This window comes from Amphiura filiformis, chromosome 7 (assembly GCF_039555335.1).
Source record: "Amphiura filiformis chromosome 7, Afil_fr2py, whole genome shotgun sequence".
Classification (NCBI taxonomy): Eukaryota; Metazoa; Echinodermata; class Ophiuroidea; order Amphilepidida; family Amphiuridae; genus Amphiura; species Amphiura filiformis.
Window position 1 is genome coordinate 41172140 of NC_092634.1, and position 23252 is coordinate 41195391.

General features: G+C 36.1%; 1 protein-coding gene across 1 annotated transcript; it reads right to left on the bottom strand.

Moving 5' to 3' along the window:
- Positions 1 to 9: 9 nt before the first annotated feature.
- LOC140157173 (uncharacterized) lies at positions 10 to 22134 on the bottom strand. Its single transcript, XM_072180273.1, has 9 exons — positions 21416 to 22134; positions 13997 to 14223; positions 11397 to 11460; positions 9659 to 9711; positions 8692 to 8820; positions 7836 to 8038; positions 7196 to 7273; positions 1929 to 2142; positions 10 to 1103 (listed from the first exon to the last, which is right to left on the bottom strand). Exons 2-9 carry the CDS (start codon positions 14199 to 14201, stop codon positions 1060 to 1062), a joined length of 990 nt encoding a protein of 329 aa, XP_072036374.1. The 5' UTR covers positions 14202 to 14223; positions 21416 to 22134; the 3' UTR covers positions 10 to 1059.
- Between the last annotated feature and the right edge of the window lie 1118 nt (positions 22135 to 23252).

A 23252-nucleotide genomic window follows, 5' to 3' on the forward strand; every position in this document is an offset into this window, starting at 1 on the left:
CTCTATAGTGGTTGCATGGGGTTCACTCAAGCATAAAGATATACCAGTCCCTTGCCTTTGTTGATAAACATTGAGGTCAACTTATCTATACAACGTTATCAAAATAATCGGAGGGTGTATGACAGGGGTGACGGATATGAGATTCTAAAATTGCGTAATGAAATACCGCCCCCCCCATCATCATAGATTGAGGAGAAAGAATGTCATATAGAGGTTGTGCGTGAAATTATAGATTGGCTCCAAACAAAGGATTTGAACCGGTGTCCTTCACCGTAATCATGGCGCAGTGCAGTCCATTCAATCAAATGTTGTAATCAACCTATTTGATCGTAGTGCATTTTGTTATGTGTGTGAGATGAACTGTCGCGGTAGATTGCAATAATGCTTTTGTTGAATGCATTTGAGTAGTCCGCCATATTTGCGGTATGATACGTCATATGCACACCCTCTATTGTGCATGACCAGTAGTGAAAAAACAACCTTAAGGGTATACGACGTATTGTTGGTCGAAGCAGCAGAAAAAAGTAGTTCACAGCATCTTGCGAATGGTAGTGAGCTTTAGCAAAAATTGCATTGCTCAATTCATACATGTAGCGAGCGTGTAGAAGAATTCAAATATCACAGATATACTTCTGTAGGTCATGTGGTTCTTGAGTTATGTTGTAAAGAGTTTTCAAAGTATATGAATTGTAGAATGAACTTTTGCAAAACACCAAAGTGTTATTTTTCAGTAATATATTGATTCTGATAATGACGCCGCATCGTCCTATTTCAGTTGAAAACTATAGCCTATATATTCCCTATCCATGATCTTAATCTCCCAGCACATGCACACACGTGGTTTAGATATCATTTAAATGGAGTCGTCCATTCAGGTAAATGATGCACCTTGAAGATCATGGTAGGGAGTGGTTATAAATGCCTCACAATTGAAAAAAGTATAACAATTCCTTCACAGTACTGCAAAGCAGCTATATACTCTACCATATGGTTAGTGCTAATTGCCCACCTTCTGTCTATATTTTCTATACAATTAAATTTCTTTTCCTATCTTGCTATTTATATGAAACAGTAGTTGTTAGCGGTCTGACCAGGTTTGTGACCTGTAAAAGAAAGAAAATAAAAATCGGTAATAATATAGTAGACAATGAATTTAACATTCACAAAAAGATGTAATGTAGGGCCTGTGTCAACCCATCATGTTACTTTTCACTTGACTTGTACATTGTGATGTATGTAAGGTTCTAATCCCGAGGTTCTACCAAAAATTGAAGTTTGTCTAATCGAATTGAAGAAGAAAAAACGTACCATTTTCTCGTTAAATTTGACCCAAATTTGTGTCAAATTTGACTTGTTTTTAGTCAACAAGAATTTGACACTATTTGTCAAAGTACAATGTCTATCCAAATTTGACCAAAACTGGGATAATAATTTATGTATAATAATTAACAGCTAGCTACCCAATTTACTGATTACAAATCACTGAGTTCATACACTCCTATTATCAAAGCAGCGAATCAGAAAAGCGGTAGGAAAAGTACGCGGAGTGCATTGATTGTGTACTACTCACAGTGCTTTCGCACGCGTTCGAGTTGCGTAGGATTGATTCATATTCGAGCGGGTTGATGCATTTATATATTTGGTTCTATTTTCCAACATTTTCAATGACAATTTTATCACAAAAATAACAAAAATCATGCATTTTTTTTCTCGTATATGAAATAGGTTAATAAATGCGTATCACTTCTTGCTCGAGAAAGTGTGCAAATAAATGCACTTGTACTTAGATGTTGATGCGTCTAATGCACTCCCACCTTCGGGGCTCGTGCATTTAGACGCATCTACATCTCAGTACGCGTGCATTATATTTCACTCCCAACATGTGATACGCGTTTAAATATAAATGACTACATATGTTAACATCTTACCGTGTTCATCTTCCAAGTCTTGGCAAATCGTTTTGTATTCTGTGGTTGCCATCAGTCGTTTCTGTGCTTCATTCCACCAGTTCAAGAACTCCTGATTGACCTGGCGGGTCATGGTGGCAGGACCGTGTACGGAACATGGAATGACTGGATCACCTTCAACACGCTCAAGTTGTTCAGCAACATAACCGGTCGCAGATTGGAAAGCATAGTCAACCTATTACAATAGTAACAAAAACATTAACATCAAAGATATATCATAAGATCGACAATGAAAATCTTGAAACAATTTAAAAGTTTTATTTTATTGAAGATGATATAAATTATCAAAATCAAAGAAATGGAATGGAATCTTTTCTAACATTCTCATAATAAATGAAGATAGGCAATCAAACACTAATAAATCAAAGGTTCATTGCATTACAGATAAGGCCTAACGAAATTGTATTGCCCTTCTCAGCCGACCCTAAAATCTGAAAAAATAGGTCGCGATTTTTTGTGTTGTTTATTTTTCAATAATTTGAATTTTATATTTAGTACAGATAAATAAACATGTTTTGTCTACCAACATGGATTATAAAATGAATTACTACAAAATATATGATGTCAACATTGAAAGCGATGATTTTTATGAAAAAAAATCGTGAGTAATTGAACATTCTTTGGTTAAGCTTACACACACAAATCGATACCTTCATTTGCACTTTAAAAATTTTTAATACAGGGTGTATCAAAATGATTGGTACCGATGACTTCTCATTTTTGCCGATTTTTTTTACTATTTTTTTTTACCAGTTTGGGTCAATTGTTTAAATATTTGAAATTATAGTAGCTTTATTTTCTCTAAGAATTCTAGATCATAAAGATAGCTTATTCTGTTCAGAAGTTACATGATTCTAAAGGGAAGTGGATGTTTTTACACTTTTAATCGTAACGCTGGATCAGTAGCGCGCCATTTTCATACCTCTATTTTACTACAAATACCTTGTGAGAATAATATGTTGAAAATCATGGAAATGTTTAATTTTTTCCTTGCCTATTTCTTCATTCATAATATTATATCAATGTTCTAATCAATATTAATGGTCGGAGTAATATTATTGACTTGAATAGTTTAGGTGGGGTGAAAGAAGTCTGTGTATCAACACCTTCAAGGGCGGTAATTTAAATTGTAGTATAAGATGCATTGAGATTACTAAGAAGATGGTGTGGCAGAATGCCTATAGACTGTAGACAGTGTATGTTCGGTTAAACCTGATGGTAAAAGTTGGAATGGCTCCACAGTATTCCACACTATTAGTCTTCAGCGTGCATTAATAGTAAAGAATTATTGGTTGACACGAAGCTATGGAAAAGTGCGGAGACGATTAAGAAGACAGTTTCTAAGAGCAAGGAGTATCCCATGCAAACATGCTATAACTTGTAATATTTCAAAATTTGATATGGGCAGTTACCAAATGGATCCATACCAGGTGTTAAGTTCATTCAAGATAGGGCTTCACCTCACACTGCCAGAGTCGTATGGCAGGGACAGTGTAAAATGTTTTTCTCGGCCAAATGAAAAGCAATAATTTTCATTTTTTCAGTAAATGTCAGGAAAAACTGTAATGCTTGATACTGTATTTTTTCAAATCTTAGTGTTAAACTTAGTCGTGAAATTCAGTCATTTAGTGTAAGATTTTCGATTTTGATAGGCTTCAACTCTGCCCGCGAGCCTTTTTTGGATCAACCTTTTAGCTTTTCAAAGTAATATAGTTCGCTAAAGAAGGATTTTTCCCAACTTTCTAACGCACATCACCGTGAGCGATATATCATAGTTTTGTCAGAATTTCCGTTTTGATTCCATAATTTTTGACTACCAGCTGAAAATTTTTCAAATCCACGCGTGAAATCTTAGGCTAGCATTGTGGATCGATATCTCTGGGTGCCCGGCCGGCCTGGATACAGTGTTGCCAGAACTTCAATAGCAAAGAAATTACCTAGTGTTTCAATTGTCATGAAGGTGACTGGGTATAGTGCCTTTTGTTTGTGTTTGTTTGAAATTGCTTAAACCCACCGAAAGTCATAATGAAGCAGTCAAAACAATAAAAGGTTAAACATGGAAGTTTATAACAACCTATTATAATGACCTAAAGGAAAAATCATTTATGGCAACAATGAGCCTTGCATTGTAAGTCATGGTTAAAATGTGTTGAGTACCCACCCCACCCCATAGGCCTACATAATATTACATACCGGTACCTTATAATATTTATATAGCACGGCTATAGCTATACATTTAGAAAGTAGGTCCTATAGCGCTAAATTATGACAAATAGGCCTACACAAACCCGAACGCAAGTCTGAAGGGTGTAATGAAAATGCCAACCCGCGATGGGGGGGGGGGGGTCATTCAAAATTCACCTGGAGATAGGAGGGACAGTAATAACACGCGAATTTTTCTAGGTTTGGACAGTGGATTTTCCCATGGACCTCATCCTAGGTAAATAAACAAACAAACAAACAGACAAAATGGTTTTCATTATCATGAAATCCATAGCCCCTATAAATTGAAATTGCAGGCTATCACGGGAGCAAATTTCCAAAATTCACCTCATTTACCAGAATTGGGGATTTGGGCTACCAAATCGCTGGTCAGGCAATCCTGGTTTTCAATGGAAAAGGGACCTTGTTGACAACAATTGAAATATCGATTATTTCTGCTGGTTGCTCTCGAGATAAAGTACTGAGTTTGACATTTTCGGAGCATTAAGGGAAAAAGGGTAAAATATCCCAGCAAACACAAAAACGTTTTAAAAACGTTTTAAATAAGTTATATTTTGGCTTTTGGTTTAGGTAAAAACGTTTTAATAACATTAAAATGTCGGGTTATATAAAGGTCATGATAACGTTTTAAAACGTTTTGTATGAAAACACACTACAACAATATTTTAAAATCTTTTCAAAAAATGTTATTGTAAACTATTTTTACAAACATTTTTGCCAAATATTGTGTCAATACTTAAATAACATTATGTTAAAATGTTTGAACCCAGCAAACACAGAAATGTTCTTAAAATGTTTTTTTCAAAACCTTTTAATAACGTTTAAATGTCGGGTTATACAAAGGTCATGAAAACGTTTTTAAAACGTTATTGAAAATATTTTGGGCAAACATTTTTCGCAAAATATTTTTCAACCCCAAAATAACATTCTGTTTAGAATGTTTTGTATCAAGTTTTCAAGAATGTTTTTGGAATGTTATTAAAACGTTTTTATACCCTTTATATAACCCGACATTCAAACGTTTTCTGTAAAAAAAGATTATCAAAAAATGCTTTTTAAGGTTATGAAAACGTTTTATACTCTTAATATACCCTTTATATAACCCGACATTCAAACGTTTTCTGTAAACAAGATTATCAAAAAATGCTTTTTAAGGTTATGAAAACGTTTTATACTCTTAATATACCCTTTATATAACCCGACATTTAAACGTTTTCTGACAACCTTTTATAACCTTTTGCGAATGATGTCGAAAACGTTTTGTGTTTGCTGGGTAAAAACGGAAATTCGGACAAAACTATAATATATAGACCCACACGATGTGCTTTACAGAGGTGGGAAATATCTTTCTTTAGCAAACTATATTAGTTTGAGACGCTAAAAAATGAATTCCGTAAAAAGCTCGCGGGCGAACTAAAGGCCTATAAAAATCAAAAATATCACACTAAAAGACAAAATATAATGCTTGAATTTTAACACCAGGATTTAAAAAAAATGTATATCCAAGCACTATGTCTTTAACTGACATTACTGAAGAAAAAAAAATATTGCTTTATATTTGACCAAGAAAATAAATTTCATAGCAAAAAGGTGTATCTCTGAATTGTGCTGATTTTAACATGTATCGATCGACTTTTAGCGCGACTATGCATTTCTAAAGAATTGGTTGTCCAGCGTCCTAACTGGTAAGTCTAGCACACAGTTCAGAATTGTAGAAAATATTTAGATCAAATTCAAATACCATTTTAAAAGAACATTTTTTCAGACTGTTGCTTAGCATGTTTAGTATGAGACACTTTTATAAAACAACATAAGAGAGGTATATCCATTTTTGTCACACGTATGTTGAACACTTTTCCTTGTCTGATATTCGCTCCAAACTTTTTTTCTTGTTTGATTGTTCTGCTGTAGGAGACCTATGTTCCTTAAATTGTGTGTCATCCCCGGGGAGCACTCCCACAATTATATTGACATACGTCATGTGCCCATGAAAAAACCCCGATATTTTTGGCAAATCCTACACCCAATGACCCCGTTTTCTCAGTAGCCTGAATGACCCCCTTTCTTGAACAATAAAATTGAAATTTCGGCGCGCTTCGCGCGCATTTTGAGCAAAATAAATTAGTTTTGTCTATTTTGTACTGTAAAATTGGGTAAAAAAGCTATTTTCGATTGTCAATGATGTGTAATTTTGGGCGCGCCCATACTAAATCACCCCATTTTTGACATTGCCAACACCAAATGACCCCCTTTTTTCGGAAAATTTCTACACCGATAGACCCCTAGATTCTTACGCTGGTGGGCACAGGTATGTCACTTTCATATTCGAGCCTAGTTTATTGTGTTATTTACACAAGTAATTGGTTAATACGCCATTTAGGGGAGAATTTTAGTTATTCACGCCATTTAGGGTTTGAAAACTGTCGAGTCACGCAATTTAGGGTAGCAAATTAAAAGGTGCTGGTTGCGCCGCTTAGGGTCCATTTAGGGGGTTGTTTAACGAGCATGAGTAGCTCCATTATATGCTGCGAGTGACCCCCGGGCTCCCACAAAGGGGGTGTAGATTTCAAATATGGAGTCGCCCATTCAGGTAACCATTTTAAATTCACACTCCCCTGTGTGGAATATTAAGGTCATGTCTTCCAAAGGAAATATATAGATTTGAACTGGAATAGCCCCGCAATTTTAAGCTTAAGCACTGGTTTATTGTCGGTTTCTCCGTAAGGACAACAATAGATTGTGATGTTAGCTGCATTCGCGACAGCCTGTTTCAAATAATATTTATTATTTACTATTTTTCTTTTTATGTAATGTGGTTTTGATTTAGAAACAAACTGGATTTTATTTTTTCACGACAATAATCCCGAATGGAGTTTCCAAGTTCCAATCACCATTTGATAAGAACATACCTCGGTAGCTTGGTTGGTCGAAGAAGGAATGTGAAAATGTCTACAGCTAGATCATGTAGATAAAAAAAAACACTGACCAAAATATGTTGTACTTACTTCTCCATTCATTACAGCATCTACAAGATCTGTTGGATCAGCATAATGCACAACCCGATCAGAAATGAAAGGTGTTCCCTGAAATTAAAACAAATATTACCATTTGTGTGAGTTACATCGTGATCACCTTCGTTCTTTAAGCATGTTAAGTACAAGTTAAGAAACAAGTTAACAAGAAACAAAATAAGTTTAAGTGAACGCGTATATAGGTTAGAATTTCAACCAGCCTAATCACGAAGCTCCGGTGGCCAATGGTTATTAAAGGCACATGTCTTGTAAACCTGAGGTCCTGGGTTCGACTCCCGGGCCTGATCACTTTTTCTGCTTGTCTCCTTTATTATTTGTGACGTCAAACCTGGTGAAAAATTATGTTTATTCATAGAATTCCCCTCGATCATGCCACCGTTTTTTCATGTTAAAAGAATCAATAACGTGAAAATGCATGACTATACAAACGTAAAACGTAACGGTCACGTAATCTGAAGCGGATATATGCTACACTCATTCACGTGCACAATTATAAGGATATGCACCCGCAGCACACCTACGCCCCACATCCCGGGTGACACTTACCCCATAACCCACACGCGCATCTATAGCCCACACGCGCATCTATAGCCTGTAGAATATACTGGCTTACCGATGTGAACTTGTCAGCATTGCGATTCAGGCAAAACTCATCAGTCCACCAACCATCAAGAATACCAATCTTCTTCCCTGCCTGTTGTCTCCATGATGTCTTCAGAGGACTACCGGGTTTTACATACAAGGATTCAGGGTCAGCTTTACCGTATGGTTCAGTGTATGCATAGGTTCTGTATCTGTCATATGTTCCATACCAACCTACAAGGAAAAATACAATTGCGGCCAGATCATTTTTCAATGATAATTCCAGCATGCAACATGCATGGAATATACAAAAACCGTTCCAAGATACCTGTCACACAACACAACGCACCACACCACGTCACAGCACCACACCACACACACACCTTGCGACACCCCCTTTTTGGCAAACACCCTTGGACAGAGCCCTTTAACGCTTTCCCTCTACGTATGCATGGTATGGCTCATTGATAATATATATTTTAAGTTCCCCGTTGTAATATAGTTTAACTTAGAGGTTGCGGGTTCGAACCCTGGTGGTGCCTAGTATGCTCTCGTGGAAAAATTGAGTTAGCTTGAAATTCCCCTGGACAAGGAACTTACTGCTAATTATCTCGTTGTAACCCGTACGAAACTCGGGGAGCTGATCCTGGGTGCGATGGTTATTTGTGGAATGTCTAGGGGGTGTGGTCTTGTAGCAGCAAAATCCCTGATTTGTTGTTGAATGGTTTATGGAATGATGTGGGGCCGTAGTTGTCAGCGACAACCTGTAAAGTGTGCTGAGGCTTGTGGATCAACGTCTAGGCGTTGTGCCTGTGCGTAGCGCACTGAAAATCACTGCGCTTTTTTTTTCTTTTTTTTTTCTTTCATTTGCTAATATGTATCCCTACCTGCACATGCATCGTACCAGTCACCCATAAGACCGATTCCACCGCGTGCAACCTGTCCTCCTTCGGAGTCCCAACAACGTGTCCAGACGTCGTACACAATACGGCAGTTCTTATTGCCTATTTTGCAAACTATATGAAGAGGTGGAAAAGCAATAAGAGTTACTCGATAAACTATTCCCGTTGTCCACACACTCCCTATGGACGACATGACATGGAATCTTCCAAGAGGGAGTGTGAATATCAAATGAAGTTTACTGAGGGGTTGTATCGATTTCACCTAGACTAGAATAATACCTCATTGCAAAAATATGTTATCATGGTTATCGAGACGAACACACAAACAATATGATGCACACATTAAGCAATCATTGATGGTCCATCATGGTACATGATTGGTATAACGTTTCATGTAGATGTGATAACTTAATATCAATTGATAGTCTTAAATCATTTGATTCAGAATAAAACAATCCGTTAGGTGTACCTCAAGGCTCCATTTAAGGTCCTTATTATTCATGCCATAAAATAAATTACATTGTTAACACATAGAATTGAGATATACTTCTGACAGGAAGACCATTACCAGTATTGTCAGAAGGTTATATGGCTTAAAAGTGAAGGATACTTCAAATTGTCATTCAGTGTTTTATATGGAAACTAAGTTGGCAGTATATGAAGAATAAGGCAGTGATGATATGAAGTTACATTCAATTACATGTTGCTACAAATGCCCGTACGGACAGATTCCTCCAACTTTAACTGGACCTTATTATTGTCGTGCTGGGTGTGATCACTTGCTTAGCATGTTAGCACACTAATACCGTTTAGAATATCATGTATAATGCACAAATCGGATTTTGCTGGTTGTTATAGATTATGTGATTCGGCGAATCACTGAGAGTCCCTTTATCAATGAAATTATTTATTTGTAACGAAATTATTTTGCTGTGCATGTCCATTCCCTTACCTGCATTCGTAAAATCTATGAGGAAACCTTTCAAAGTGCCCGATTCTTCATCGCTAAAAAAGAAATAAATACGTATAAAACATAGCATCAGTGAAATAATCACAAAACACTATCTCTCAAAGCATTATGCAAATTCTGACCGTTAAATATGAATTTGTGTACCAAGACATGTAAAGGTCATTTATTCATTCATTTATCATTCATTTATGAATGTGAAAGCATTAAGGTTTAGTCCTGGGTTACAGAGCATCTGATCATGAAAAATATAGGGTTTTTGGGTGACAGCGGTGCTGATAAGTGGTCTTAACAGCCCTACATACGCCCTTCCTTGCATCACACTTTTAAATTTGTATCGCAACAGGCGAATTTTGGTGTGCAAATTGCACTGCAATAGGGCTTATTTCGAACACTGGGTGAGGCATCAACATCACATAATAAACCCGCGTATGAAGTAAAATTGGTCATTGAGGAAGCAAAGAAGAAATAAGTACATGCGAAACATTGTAAAATCATTCATTCATTCATTCATTCATTCATTCATTCATTCATACATACATACATACATTCATTCATTCATTCATTCATTCATTCATTCATTTATTCATTCATTCACATATTCACCATTCATTCATACATACATTCATTCATTCAAATTCATTTATTCATTCATTTATCATTCATTTATTCACCATTCATTCATTCATTCATTCATTCATTCAATCAATCATTCATACATTCATTCATTTATTCACCATTCATTCATTCATTCATTCATTCAATCATTCATACATTCATTCATTTATTCACCATTCATTCATACATACATTCATTCATTCATCAATTAATCATTCATTCATTCATCCATTTATCGGCCATTCGTCTATCATGATGCAGTCATGTCTACAGTAGAATTCATCTCGACCTTTGCAGGACTTAACCCCATTAAAAGCTATTAAACCAAGATAACACTCATTGAAACAGCTCAACTGATTAAATCGGATCTTCTCTGGTTGTGCACAAGTGACTGTTTTCATGTGCGATATCGCAATAAAGATGGTATTCATAGCTTCAGTTGGGTAACCGATTATAAAGGAAACGAAAGGAAACAATGTTATGTGTGGCTTTGTTCACGAAATCAGACAATGTCGTGCTTTTTGTAAACCAGCATTCTTGAAAATGAGCAACATAATGATTTTTGACTTAACACGGTTTAGAAATAATTTCTTCATATTTTTGGTGTTATCTGTCGTTTACATATCCTTCCTAAAACACCAAAGTACGAGTATTTCCAAACATCTAAATTTGCTAAAAATTTAGGACATGTTACAAAACTATATTGTCTAGAATTTTAGAAGAGTACTTTTAATATTGGCCGGTTATTTTTCACACAGCGACGTTAACTAGGCAATGTACTATTACCTATAACATTAACTAAAACACCAAAGTACGAATATTTCCAAACATCTAAATTAGCTAAAAATTTAGGACATGTTAAAAACTATATTTTCTAGAACTTTAGAAGAGTACTTTTAATATTGGCCGGTTATTTTTCACACAGCGACGTTAACTAGTCATATCCCCATACTGTTAACGTAGGGCTATTTAAAGGTCACGCGTCAATTGGAAAGAGCACTGTGTATTGTGTATAGGAAAACGGACAGTAACTGCAGTATGTTCATTCAGTTACTTGTTCGTTCTTATTTTCACACGGTCATTAGTCAGCATGGTCAGTACTTACATGTACGCTTCATTGTAGTTGCCATGTCCAATTGCAATAGACCAAATCTTGTCGCTGGAAGTTCCTGAAGAAGAAGAAAAAATGATAATAATGACAACAGCATGATAAAAAAAAACCCAGGATTGCGCATTCATCATGGACTTCTAACATTGTTAGCACTCCTGCAGCGACTTTTTAAGAAAAAGCGCAAAAATTTAACCTTGAACAATTACATTTTATTAATATCATTCAGTGGCTCCGGAACCGCCGGGGCCTGGGGGGCCCGGCCCCCTCAATAATTTTAGGGTAAAATTCATAATTTTAGGGTAAAATTCATAAATTTTCGGGTAAAATTCATAATTTTAGGGTCAAATTCATAAATGTTCAGGTAAAATTCATAATTTTAGGGTCAGATTCATAATTTTAAGGTAAAATTCATTATTTTAGGGTATAATACAAAATGTAAGGTACAATTCATGTAAAAATGTATGCATGTCAAAAGCTTCCGCGCAACCCTCCTGCACCCCCCTTCAGCGTTTCGCGCCTCTGAGAAGGCCACAAATTTTGGGCACCCCCAATATTCAAAATCTTCCGGAGCCTCTGTCATTACTACTAGATATGAAAAAGATAAATATTGTTGATAAATTGTTATACCGTACGGCACCTATCATGATTACACTCGAAGGTGTGCAGAATTAAGTTGTGAGTAACCGAAGAATTTAAGCTTATGATATAACCGTCAGAGGGGATCTCCGAGATGAAAATAGCCCAGGGTGTTACCTCATCATTTTCTTTTAGTTCAACACAAAGTGAATCTTTTTTTTTTTTGAGAGTGAAAACTTATGTCATTTTATCATTTTGTGAACAAACTTAAACATCCGAATTTGTCCGAAATGTTACATTATTTTAATAATAATTTGAATACACTTTGTTTAATCAATATTTTTGACAGTGAAAAGTAATGCCATTTTATCATTTTGTGAAAAAACTTAAACATCCGAATTTGTCCGAAATTTTTCATTATTTTAATAATAATTTATTTTACTAAACTTCCCTTTAAAATGACTGACTTATACGGTATATTTAAATATTCGCCTAACCTTACACACCTAAGATGCAATCTTAGACGTCTAAGACGGCATCTTAGACGTCTAAGGTGGCATCTTATGCGTGTATAGGGTTAGGCGTATTTTGAAGGTATCCGCAATCTACAGATCTGCCTAAAAGTCGTGGGAAACGTCCTTGTCAAAACATTGAATGTTACAGATACAAAAAGGGATCTCGTTTAGTTTTGTCTAATATAGAAATAGAATGGCATAGGAACGAGTGACAAATATGAAACAAATAATTATCATTGATTTAATTACACGCGATGAACTAACCAAACATAAATGGGGATTCCCTGTTATGGTTTATTAATAATGTTCGTAAGCAGAAGTAATACAATGTAAAGAAGGTTGCCAGAAAGGTTGTGAATAAATATTTGAAAAGAAGTTACAGCTAGTCGTGTGTAACAAAATTTTTGATTGTTGTTGGCCTATACGTGACCTCGAACTTGATTAGTGAATCCAAATTCAGTGATTCCAGCGAAAGTGTAAAAAAAATTAAAATTATGTATTAATTGCCTGAAAGTGAAGGATAAATCATTACAATTGGTAATTTTGAAATGACAAATTTGACAAAAAAAACAAGTAAAAACAGTACTATTAACAAAGTTGAAGCACCTTTCAGATACATGTTGCCAATCTCTCTACTTAAGTAGGAAAGTTAAAGATTCGTGTAAAATTTCTTATTCTGTCTTTATTATCATTTTGTCATTTCTGAGCTAATCACGGAATAGGCCTTTAATGAATAACGTAGATAGCATGAAGCAGTAAAATTAATGTATTAATTGCCTGGAAGTGAAGGATAAATCATTACAATTATCATTAGATATTTTTGAAATGACAAATTTGACAAAAAACAGCTGTTTATTTTTTTATTATTATTATTAATATTTTTATTTAATCTAACAAGCCATGTAAATTCATACGTATTCTGTGTCCCATGTGACAATTCCAACTTGTCTGCGTACCATCACGTCCGTGAGGAAAAAAATGTGCCCTGCATTAGCGGTCATATTGGATAGATGCAAATTAACATTTTTGCCTTTTGGATATGTTGTTAAGGGGGTACTACACCCCTGGTCAATTTGTGCCTATTTTTGCATTTTTTTTTTTTTTTTTTATAGCACATTGGTGACAAGTAAGATATGTATATTATAGGGGCAAGGACTACAACTACTGTACTGAAAATTCAGCAACTCAAAGCAAGTAGTTATTGATTTATTGATCAAATATTGGTTTTCCCTCATTTTTGACTGTAACTCCACAACTGTTGTCTGTGCTGAAATAAAATTTCCAGTGCAGTAGTCCTTGCCCCTATAATATACATATCTTACTTGTCCCCAATGCGCTATAATTTTTGAGAAAAATGCAAAAATAGGCACAAAATTAGGCAGGGGTGTAGTACCCCCTTAAGGAAGGTGTTTAGAGTCTCTAAAAACATTGGGTGCTCTACCTTTGTCTTTTACTTATTGTCTACGCGGGTTCGATTCCCAATCTTAAATTACAAAGCCATACCTGATGATACTCGATCGTCCGCCTCATAGTCTGGTAACATGATTTGAGTGGTTCCTTTGAGGCTGATACCCACACATGCTACAATCAAGGCAACAACGGCAACTACCACTGCGATTACTACCAACACCAGTTGAATTCGACCGTTTTCACTAGACATTTTGGGAGCGAGGTTTTCAGTAGATTTAGCCGATTCCATTACCAACATGCAGATAGGTAGCTGCTATGAGCTGCAAGTAATAAAGACAGAGTGAAAACACAATCACAAAATACGCAGTTCCATATCTCTAAGCCCATAGTGCTTCCAGATTCTCAATAGTTTTATAAAATGTCTAAAGTAGGCATATAATAATACAATTAATGTTGAATCACGTGCCTATAAGTATACAAAATGTAGTAACACATTCTGACTATCAATTCATCTAAAAACACCCCTTAACAGAATGTTTCAGTATGACGGGAGCATTCCCTATCAAAATATTCAAATCCTCCTAGTTTTGTTATTACTTCCACCACCTCTGTTTGTAACCAATTATGAAAATTTGCAAAAAATAGTAAAAGCAACATCTTATATTCTGTACTCAAGATTCTGAATGCTTAAACTTGTGCCAAGTCTTTGCAGTTTGTGACTGTATTGTATAAAAACTAACAATGTCAAAATTTTTGGGGTATTGTTGTTGCTTTGTTTTTTGTTTGTTTGTTTGTTTGTTTTGTCTTTTGTTTTGGTTTTATGTTTGTTTTTTGTCAGCTTGGTCCGACTTAATGATTAGGTTGTATTTCATTTGGTAAAACATCAATCATGACATTATTTTTTTAATCAAAAATGGCAAATAGTTAATGCTGTGTTTGTCTGAATCGGAAGTACAAACTTTGACCTGACAATAATAACACGAATAAGTTTAGACACAACCAACCTTACTCTATTTCATTATTCTATACAAATTCCCAAAACGAATTCGGGCATGACCAAACCAGTTTTGATTTCAAATATTAAAGAAAAAATAGTAGGTGATATAAAACACCTGAATGCACAGCATATCTATTTAAAATAAAATAGTGGTCACTTAAAACGTCAAACAAGCCAAAGTATTGTAAAAAGTTCTAACTTTTTTAGTTTTTAATTTTTCTGTCTTATGACCATGACTGGCCTTTTGTTACCCCAATGGCCTTATTAGCCTTTCAACCATTCCCTATATATATAATCGTTAATCTTTCTTTGCAGCAGTATATTTAGGGAGTATTTTGTATTTTTATTGAAATAAAGTGGAATTGAATTGAAATTGAAATTTAAAAACACCCCAATGCTGGAGGCCACGTATTATATTATTGAACAATGAACACGAGAAATCAATTACGTAATAGCTTGGTATAGTCTTTAGCCTGCGTTTTGGAAAATCACACACGAATTTATTATTCTACATGGTTTCTCAATCAAAACACTAGTCACCTCGACCCCCTTTGAATATTTACATAATCTAAACTGAACTGTCTTTGAAATTGTTTACTGAAACATGTTGTACAATTAGCCGCTTGTTTTGAATTTGAATATGACAATGGGCTATTCCCGTTGAAATCGATACACCCTATGGAAGACATGATCTTATTACTCTCCCACACAGGGAGTGTGATTTTAAAATGGGGTTACCTGAATGGTTAATTGACTCCGTTTGAAGTCTACACTCCCTGCGTGGGAGATTAGGCCATGTCTTCCATAAAGGATGTATTGACGTCAACTGGAATTGCCCAATTTTACGGAAAATTAGTCAAAACCAAGCTTGTCCACGAAGTGGAAATCATGCGCGCATGATGAGTTAACGTTTTAACAACAATCGTATTGAGTGAATTTGAATACGTTGCATTTGTTCTTTATTATTATATTACTTCAATCATCATTATACGATCTAATCGTCAAAACAACTTTGAATATATAAATGAATACTTTGATGGTATAGAATGAATAATTTCATTTTATATATACAATAAACCAAAACACCACAGAAACAATTAAATGCATACTTAGTATATAATTGGTGCAAACTTATTGATTCTATATTAGGTTTAAGTTTTGATATTTTAATATAAAAATTCAAGGAGTGATATTAAGGGGCTCGAATAACAACGTTTGCGCAGTATTTTTTTCTGGCACATGAGAGCACGAGTAATGTCCTTCTGTTATCAAATAATTTAGATTTTTTTTTAATTTCGCGAGATAATACATTAAAAAAAAACTATTTTTGATATTTAACAGTACGCGAAGTAAACTTAATTAATCAAATGATAATTGATATGTACTTAAAGTGTATGAAGCTGGGAAGAAAAGCCGACGATCATTTAAAAAATTTGACCTTTCGAATAGAAGGTACACATTTTGTTCCCCAAAAGACCTAAAAACTTTCACATGTTATTGACAATTTTTAATAATTTGTCATAAAATTAGTATTATATCGTGAATTTCAAAAAAAAATCTAAATTATTTGACATCAGAATTTGAATTCAGAATGCAATTCGATATGTCTGATGTGCTCTCATGTCTCAGAAAAAATACTGTGAAACGTTCCTATCCGAGCCCTTAAGGAGATAATTTAAGTTAAGGGCGTACTACACCCATATATTGGTTTGATTGGTCTAAAAAAATATTTTATCATTTCAAGCTAGGCGATATATGCACTGATCATGTGAAATAAAAAAAATATGAAAAAACATCGTGAAAGTGTCCCTTTTCACCTATTTGTCTTAAAGTTGACTGGTTGTTAAGGACGCTACCACGTAGTCTCCGTCACAACCGGTTTCTGCCGTTTCTAACATTTATGGATATTCACGTATACAGTATTAGACTTGCTACCAGTCCAAAATACGACCTGCCTATGTATGTTTAGGGCTGACACGTCAATGTGTATTACCAATAGGAAATACACAGGTCAGACATTTGAGAATAATAATTCTTTAAGATTTGGTAAAAAAAATTGTAGCCGCCTCATTAATATGCTACCTAATCAAAAATTTTGTTGAAATAAAATTAAGGATCGAATGCGTTTTAGTGTCAAAAAAGGCAAAATTACCGTCAAACTTTCGCCGAATTCTGCACCCTTGCGAAGCCCTCCGGCGGGTGCACAGTTAAATCGGGAATAAAAATATCCGACCTTCGCGATCAAAAACAACAAATTACAACATTTGACCATGTTTGGACATACTATAGGCAAAAAAAACACTATTGCCAAATAATATAGAATAGAACATTTGACATCAACTTGACAAACTAATGAAGAAAATGTGCTCCATAAACATTAGGTAAGTGCGCAAAACAATTCCTATTCAAATGCGTGTATAAAACTGAACAGGGCCGGACGGCTACAAGACTACCGCATAAGTTCAAAGTTGCCAGATTCAAACATGAGCATGTATGCCTAGCACCTTCTCTTGGTAAAATCCCTGATAAAATCAAGATTGTGACCGTCGTGTTATTAAAATTGAATTTTAAGCGTTGGAACTTAACACAAAAGACCATACGGGTATGCTCTCCCGGAAAGACCCCCCCCTCCATTTTTTGGATTCCGCAGCTCCAAAAGACCCGTGACCAAAATAGAGCTATAGGCGCAGGCGCAGGCATACGTAATGACACGGAAACTTGACAATTTCAGCTCTAAGACCTACATCGCTCGATCATTCTTCACATGTCTGGGTTTTTTTCAGGCGTTATTCACCCAGAAAGCCAAGAAAGACCCAATTTTGACTATTCGCAGCTCCAAAAGACCACCTTTTATATACCCCGGTACGCCGTCAGCACCCCCGGGAGCTCAGTCCCCGGACCCTACTAAATTCTGGGGAAGCATACCCCAGGAGCATACAGTGGCGGCGCCACGGGGGGGCATGGGGGAAAATACCCCCAGTCAGAACTCTTGCCCCCCTGTTGCCCCCCCAGAAAAAACCCAAAATTACGAAAATTTCCACTTTTTACGGTAATTTTGCGCAAAATTTGTTGATTTTGCCCCCTGAAATTCACTTTGCACCCTAATGCCCCCCCCCCGAAAAAAATTTCCTGGCGCCGCCACTGGGAGCATACCCACCAGAAATGTATGTTGTGCCCCCCTCCCCGTGAAGTGGCGTCATGGGGATCATGGGCGTAGCTAGGACTTTTTAAGGGGGGGGGGGCAAAGGAGTGAAAGGGGAAACCCTCATTTAAGGGGAAATCTTTAACAAAACAAAATAGGCTCAAAAGTACAAAAAAAACCCTAGTAAAATTCTTCAGGGCGACCGCATCCAAAGGGGGGCGGACTTTCCACAGGGGGTTGGGGTAGCTTCCCCCATTGCCCCCCTTATGTACGGCACTGGACGTATGAGAAATTTGCTCATTTCCGCAAATTAAGACATTTTAACAATTCCGCAATTTTAGACATTTTAAATGGTAGGCCCTAATAAAGTGAGTAGAAAAAGTGAATAATAAATAATAGTAGACCTATTACACCCATAGAGATTGGCCAATGTCAATGCACATGTGCACGTGGCATCACTCTGCTACCGGTATTTCTTTTGTGCCAGAAGAGGCATTTTAAAGGAGTATATTAATACTTGGCTTTTGCAATAATATAGGCCTACGTGCCAAAACTTGCTTGCCCCTTCTCGGCCTGCCTAAAAGTATACCGGTTGCCATGTAGGCCTAGGGGGACAATGTTTTGGTAGGCCTATGTCGATAGAGGGGGGGGTTGGCATGTCAAAGTGGGGAGGACAAAGATTTGTTGGCATGGGGAAAGAAATTCACCACCCCAGATGGCGAGTTGCGATAATATAAACTTAATCAGCGGTGAAAAGCACGAGTATAGGCCTACAATTCCGCAAAATAATAGGCGTAGGCCTACATTTTAAAGGTAACACGGAAAAATGAAAGTTAAAGGTTATAGCCCGGGGCAGTCATATAATTAAAATATTAGATGATGAAATAAGCATGATAAGGGGCTCACTGGGGGATTTCCAAATGGTGTAGGCCTACCAACTGAATTTCTTATAATCTTACCCCTTCCCCGGCCTTCATAATCGCCTTTGTTGTCCCTGTTTGTTGTTATAGTAGGCCTATTAGTGGTTTAGCCAAACGCTGAGTAGGCCTATTAAAGACAAAATCTCATCCCGGGAAAAAATCATCAGACATTTTACACGAATCTGATTACTAGCCGGGATAAGCCTATGATAGGCCACCTACATTATATCGGGCTTCAACTTTGTCAATTGGCCTACTGCTGTTAGGATCCTATGCCAAATACAGTTCAAAAATATTAAATGACAATTTAAATGACTTATCCTTCACTTTTAGACATTTATAAACAATTTTAATTTTTCACACTTTGCTGGGATCACTGGATAGGCCTTTAAAATTGTATAGATGGGAATGTCTAAATTCGAGCGTAGGGCCTACGTTATAGGCCTGAGCGGGCCGGATAACGTGCAGGTATTTTTTCATGATTTTGACTGCGTTTCTATTCTGTAGGCATACCCTTGACGTGATTCCAAAGCCTTGTGCGTGTTATTTAAAAATCAGACGTGTCCCATTTAATGTGCGCCAAAAATTCCCCCCTTCGATCTGCCAAATTTTCCCAAATTCCTGTGCCCCCCGGCCCGGCACGTCTTGGCTTGTCTAAAATTTGTTTTTTTCCTTCTCCATGGCTCCGTATTGGGATTTGCCCCATACGCCGGAATTTGATCTTAAAAATACCTAAATATATACCAAAACTCGGCAACTCGTATAACGCAATGGATTGTGGGTGAACACTTGTCAAAATTGTCGTGTGTCAAAATTCGGCTACCGTATATCGTGCAGAACTCTATGGAAATATACACAATATTTGATTTTTTTGCCTTGGATAGCGACAATCATAGGTAAGTTACAAATGATATGACTCCGCTTAAAATATGCTATCACTGTATCAATTTTGGAGTTCCTAGTTGAAATGGGTTAGAAAACAAAAGGTAAAATAGTTACCAAAATCGCAAATATAAGCTTAACGCACTTACGAAATATGGTGGGTATAGGTGACGAGAAATGCAATTTTTTCAACATTGCTGTAGTATGGTTGTGGTAACCTGTTACCTATGGCTTAATTAAGTTTCAGTGAAATAATGTCGCTAGTTAAAAATACAAAATATAGCTCAACATTGAAAATAGAAGCATTTTAACCAGTTCGTTTTTGATAGATGTGGAGCACTGAAAATCACCAAGTTCATGAAGCCATCAGGAACCACTTATTCCCATTTTACATATCAACATTATTTCTCTAATGCGTTAGCAACACATATCCAAAATTTTAACGAAATCCGTTGATAGCAAGCTTTCCAAAATGAAGTGAATTTAAAACATCAGTGATGTACCACCTTTTGGCTTCTACCTTCAAAAGCATGTAAGCTACATTGATACCGATGCCACCAATAGAACGAGAAGATTTGCCCTTCATTTTGCATACCACTATGTCCAATTTTTTTTTTCTCATTTCTTCACAAAATGCAAAAAACCCGTAAAAAAATGCGATGGGTGTAGTACCCCCTTAAACTGTTAAAGGCGCTCTAAAGAGTAGTATTAAGAAGTGATATTTTAATTAAAAATATAACATTTAATATAAACTAATGTCGCCTCAGTTTTCGATGGAAAGAAAATGGGACTATCCACTGCTGATTGCTTCTAAATGTTTGAAAAACAGTTTGACCTCAAAGTTACGGTAACCAACGTATAGGTCATGCTCAACAAAATTGGATTTGGGTGCAAAATTAAATTTTCTGTTATAATTTACATTTAACTTGTTCTCAAAATATGGTTTTCATAGGTTATTGACAATCAGTGACGTGCGCAAAGAGAGCCGAAAATGTTTGAACAGAAGGGGAATCGAGACCCGTGCCCCACCCATTTTTGAAAACTTACAGACGCCATTGTTGTCAATGAATAGTGGCATGGATTTCTTTAGTCCCGTGAGCAATATCAACGTTCAAATCAATGACGTTTATGACCAAGTTTCTTTAAGCTGCACCGTCGCCGAACGAGTGATTCAATTATGAAGAAACTGAACGTAATATATTTTTCAAGAACATTATATTCATATTTCGTGGCCACACTTGATTTTGATTCAAATCGTTTAATTAATGTCATATCTCCGACGCAAAATGCTAATTTCACAATTTTTTGCAACCATTTTCAACGACAATAAAGTTGAATGCGTACAAATCCTGAACATTGACTATAAAAAATTTTAATCGAGACATTATCACCCTCCATCCGGCACAGAATTCTCAACTGAAATATTCAATGCAATTTGCGAAACAGGTGCACTGGCAAAGTTAAAAGCAAGTAAAACCTGATAAACTCTTCTGCAAAACATATTTGAGAGCTTATAAAACGAATATACTAACACGGTACCAAATTAGTTATAGCACTCGCACTTGACTTACCTTTTCACGCGGAGCGTCTTCACTATAAATGACCACGCCAATGAACTTGGCTTGCAAAATATCTACCTTTGGTCGGTGGTCTTCATATGCCACAATTACGCGAAGTATTATTATTGCTCAATCATCATGATTAATACTATTGTGTTCCCGGTTGTGTCAAGGATTCGACCACAGTTAAAGCTTTAAACAACTGGTTATAACAAGGTGTACCAATTCCCAGGTTTGGTATTTTGTCTAAAAATAATCAATTCATTAGATGCTGACTAATATTTTACGCCCGATAATTTACGATAACTTGTGTTCAAAACACTTCGAGCGTCGTCAACTACTGAGTCTCTAAAATTGTGAAAAGTCACTCTTTTAAAGATCCATATTATTATACCAGATATATAATACTAGTTGTTTATACTTAAAAGGATATAGTTCAAGTTTCTAAAAGATAAGGATTTGATTGCTTTGAATTGCCCAATTGCTTTAAACATGTTAATTAATATAATTGCTAACAATACGATAATTGATTTGAATATAATTTTCGCCCCTTCCCAGCAAACACAAAACGTTTTCGACATCATTTGCAAAAGGTTATAAAAGGTTGTCAGAAAATGTTTTAATGTCGGGTTATATATAGGGTATATTAAGGTGTAAAACGTTTTCATAACATTAAAAAACATTTTTTAATAATCTTCTGCCCAATAAACACAAAATGTTTTACAGAAAACGTTTAAATGCCGGGTTATATATAGGGTATAAAACGTAAAAGAGTCCAAGAGCAGAAATATTTGGTGTCAAACCACATTTGTATAGATTTATTTGCGTAGCAAAATTAAACACGAATTTTCGGTCATAGACCTTTGTCAAGTGATGACCTTTTGCGTGCCGGAAAACAAAGGAAGAGGAGAGCACAGAAACGCGCGAGGAGTCGCGCGCGGAGTCGTGCGTGAAAACATAGATTGAAAGGCGCGAGGTCTATCGCGACGCAAAGGGGGAAGACACGCAAAAGGTCAAAATCAAAATTACTGCAAAGAAAAATGAAGGAAATAAAGAAAGAAAAGTAAAGTAAAGAGAAAAGAAGAGAAGAAAAAAAAAAAATTAGAGTAAAGAAAAGAAACCTGAAAAGAAAAGAAAAGAGAAAAGAAAAGACAAGAAAAGAAAAAAGAAAAGAAATGAAGAGAAGAGAAGAAAAGAAAAGAAAAGAAAAGAAAAGAAAAGAAAAGAAAAGAGAGAAAAGAAAAGAAAAAAGAAGACAAGACAAGAAAAAAGAAAAGAAGAAAAGAAAAGAAGAAAAGAAAAGAAAGGAAATGCAAAAGATGAAAGTAATGTGAAAAGTTAAATATTGAGGTTGAAGACATTAAATTGAATGTTCATCCCATTGGGTTGAAGTGTGCCAAGATTAAATATGATGCGTTGTTCCTCGACTTTCCGTTTGTGAGTATTATGCACTTGGGTGAGAGCGGTAACTGTAAGGTCCGTGATGGTGTGACTATCCCCTCTAAAATGTTGAGGGACGGGTTTGGCGGTGTCACGTATGAGGACGTCTCGTCTATGTTCGGTGAACCTATCCGCCAAACGCCGTTCAGTTTCACCGATGTACAGAATATGCGGATGTCGTCGACACCCAAGTGCATAAATCACATGTGTAGAAGTACAAGAAAACTCGCTTCTGATGTGGTAGGTGCCTGAAGTGCTACTGACACAATTAGTATCAGATATGTGGTTACAGGTATTGCAACGACGGCGATGACATGGAACAGTGCCACACGCTGAGCTGTCGGTAGGATTGAGATAGGAGTGAACAAGCCGATCTTTAATGTTCTTATCTCTACGATATGATATCATG

Coding starts and splice junctions, on each gene's coding strand:
- LOC140157173 (XM_072180273.1), bottom strand. CDS start 14,201: ATGTTGGTAATGGAATCGGCTAAATCTACTGAAAACCTCGCTCCCAAA. Junction 2,143..7,195: donor ATGCTGTAATGAATGGAGAA/GTAAGTACAACA, acceptor CTATTGTAATAG/GTTGACTATGCTTTCCAATC. Junction 1,104..1,928: donor AGACTTGGAAGATGAACACG/GTAAGATGTTAA, acceptor TTTCTTTTACAG/GTCACAAACCTGGTCAGACC.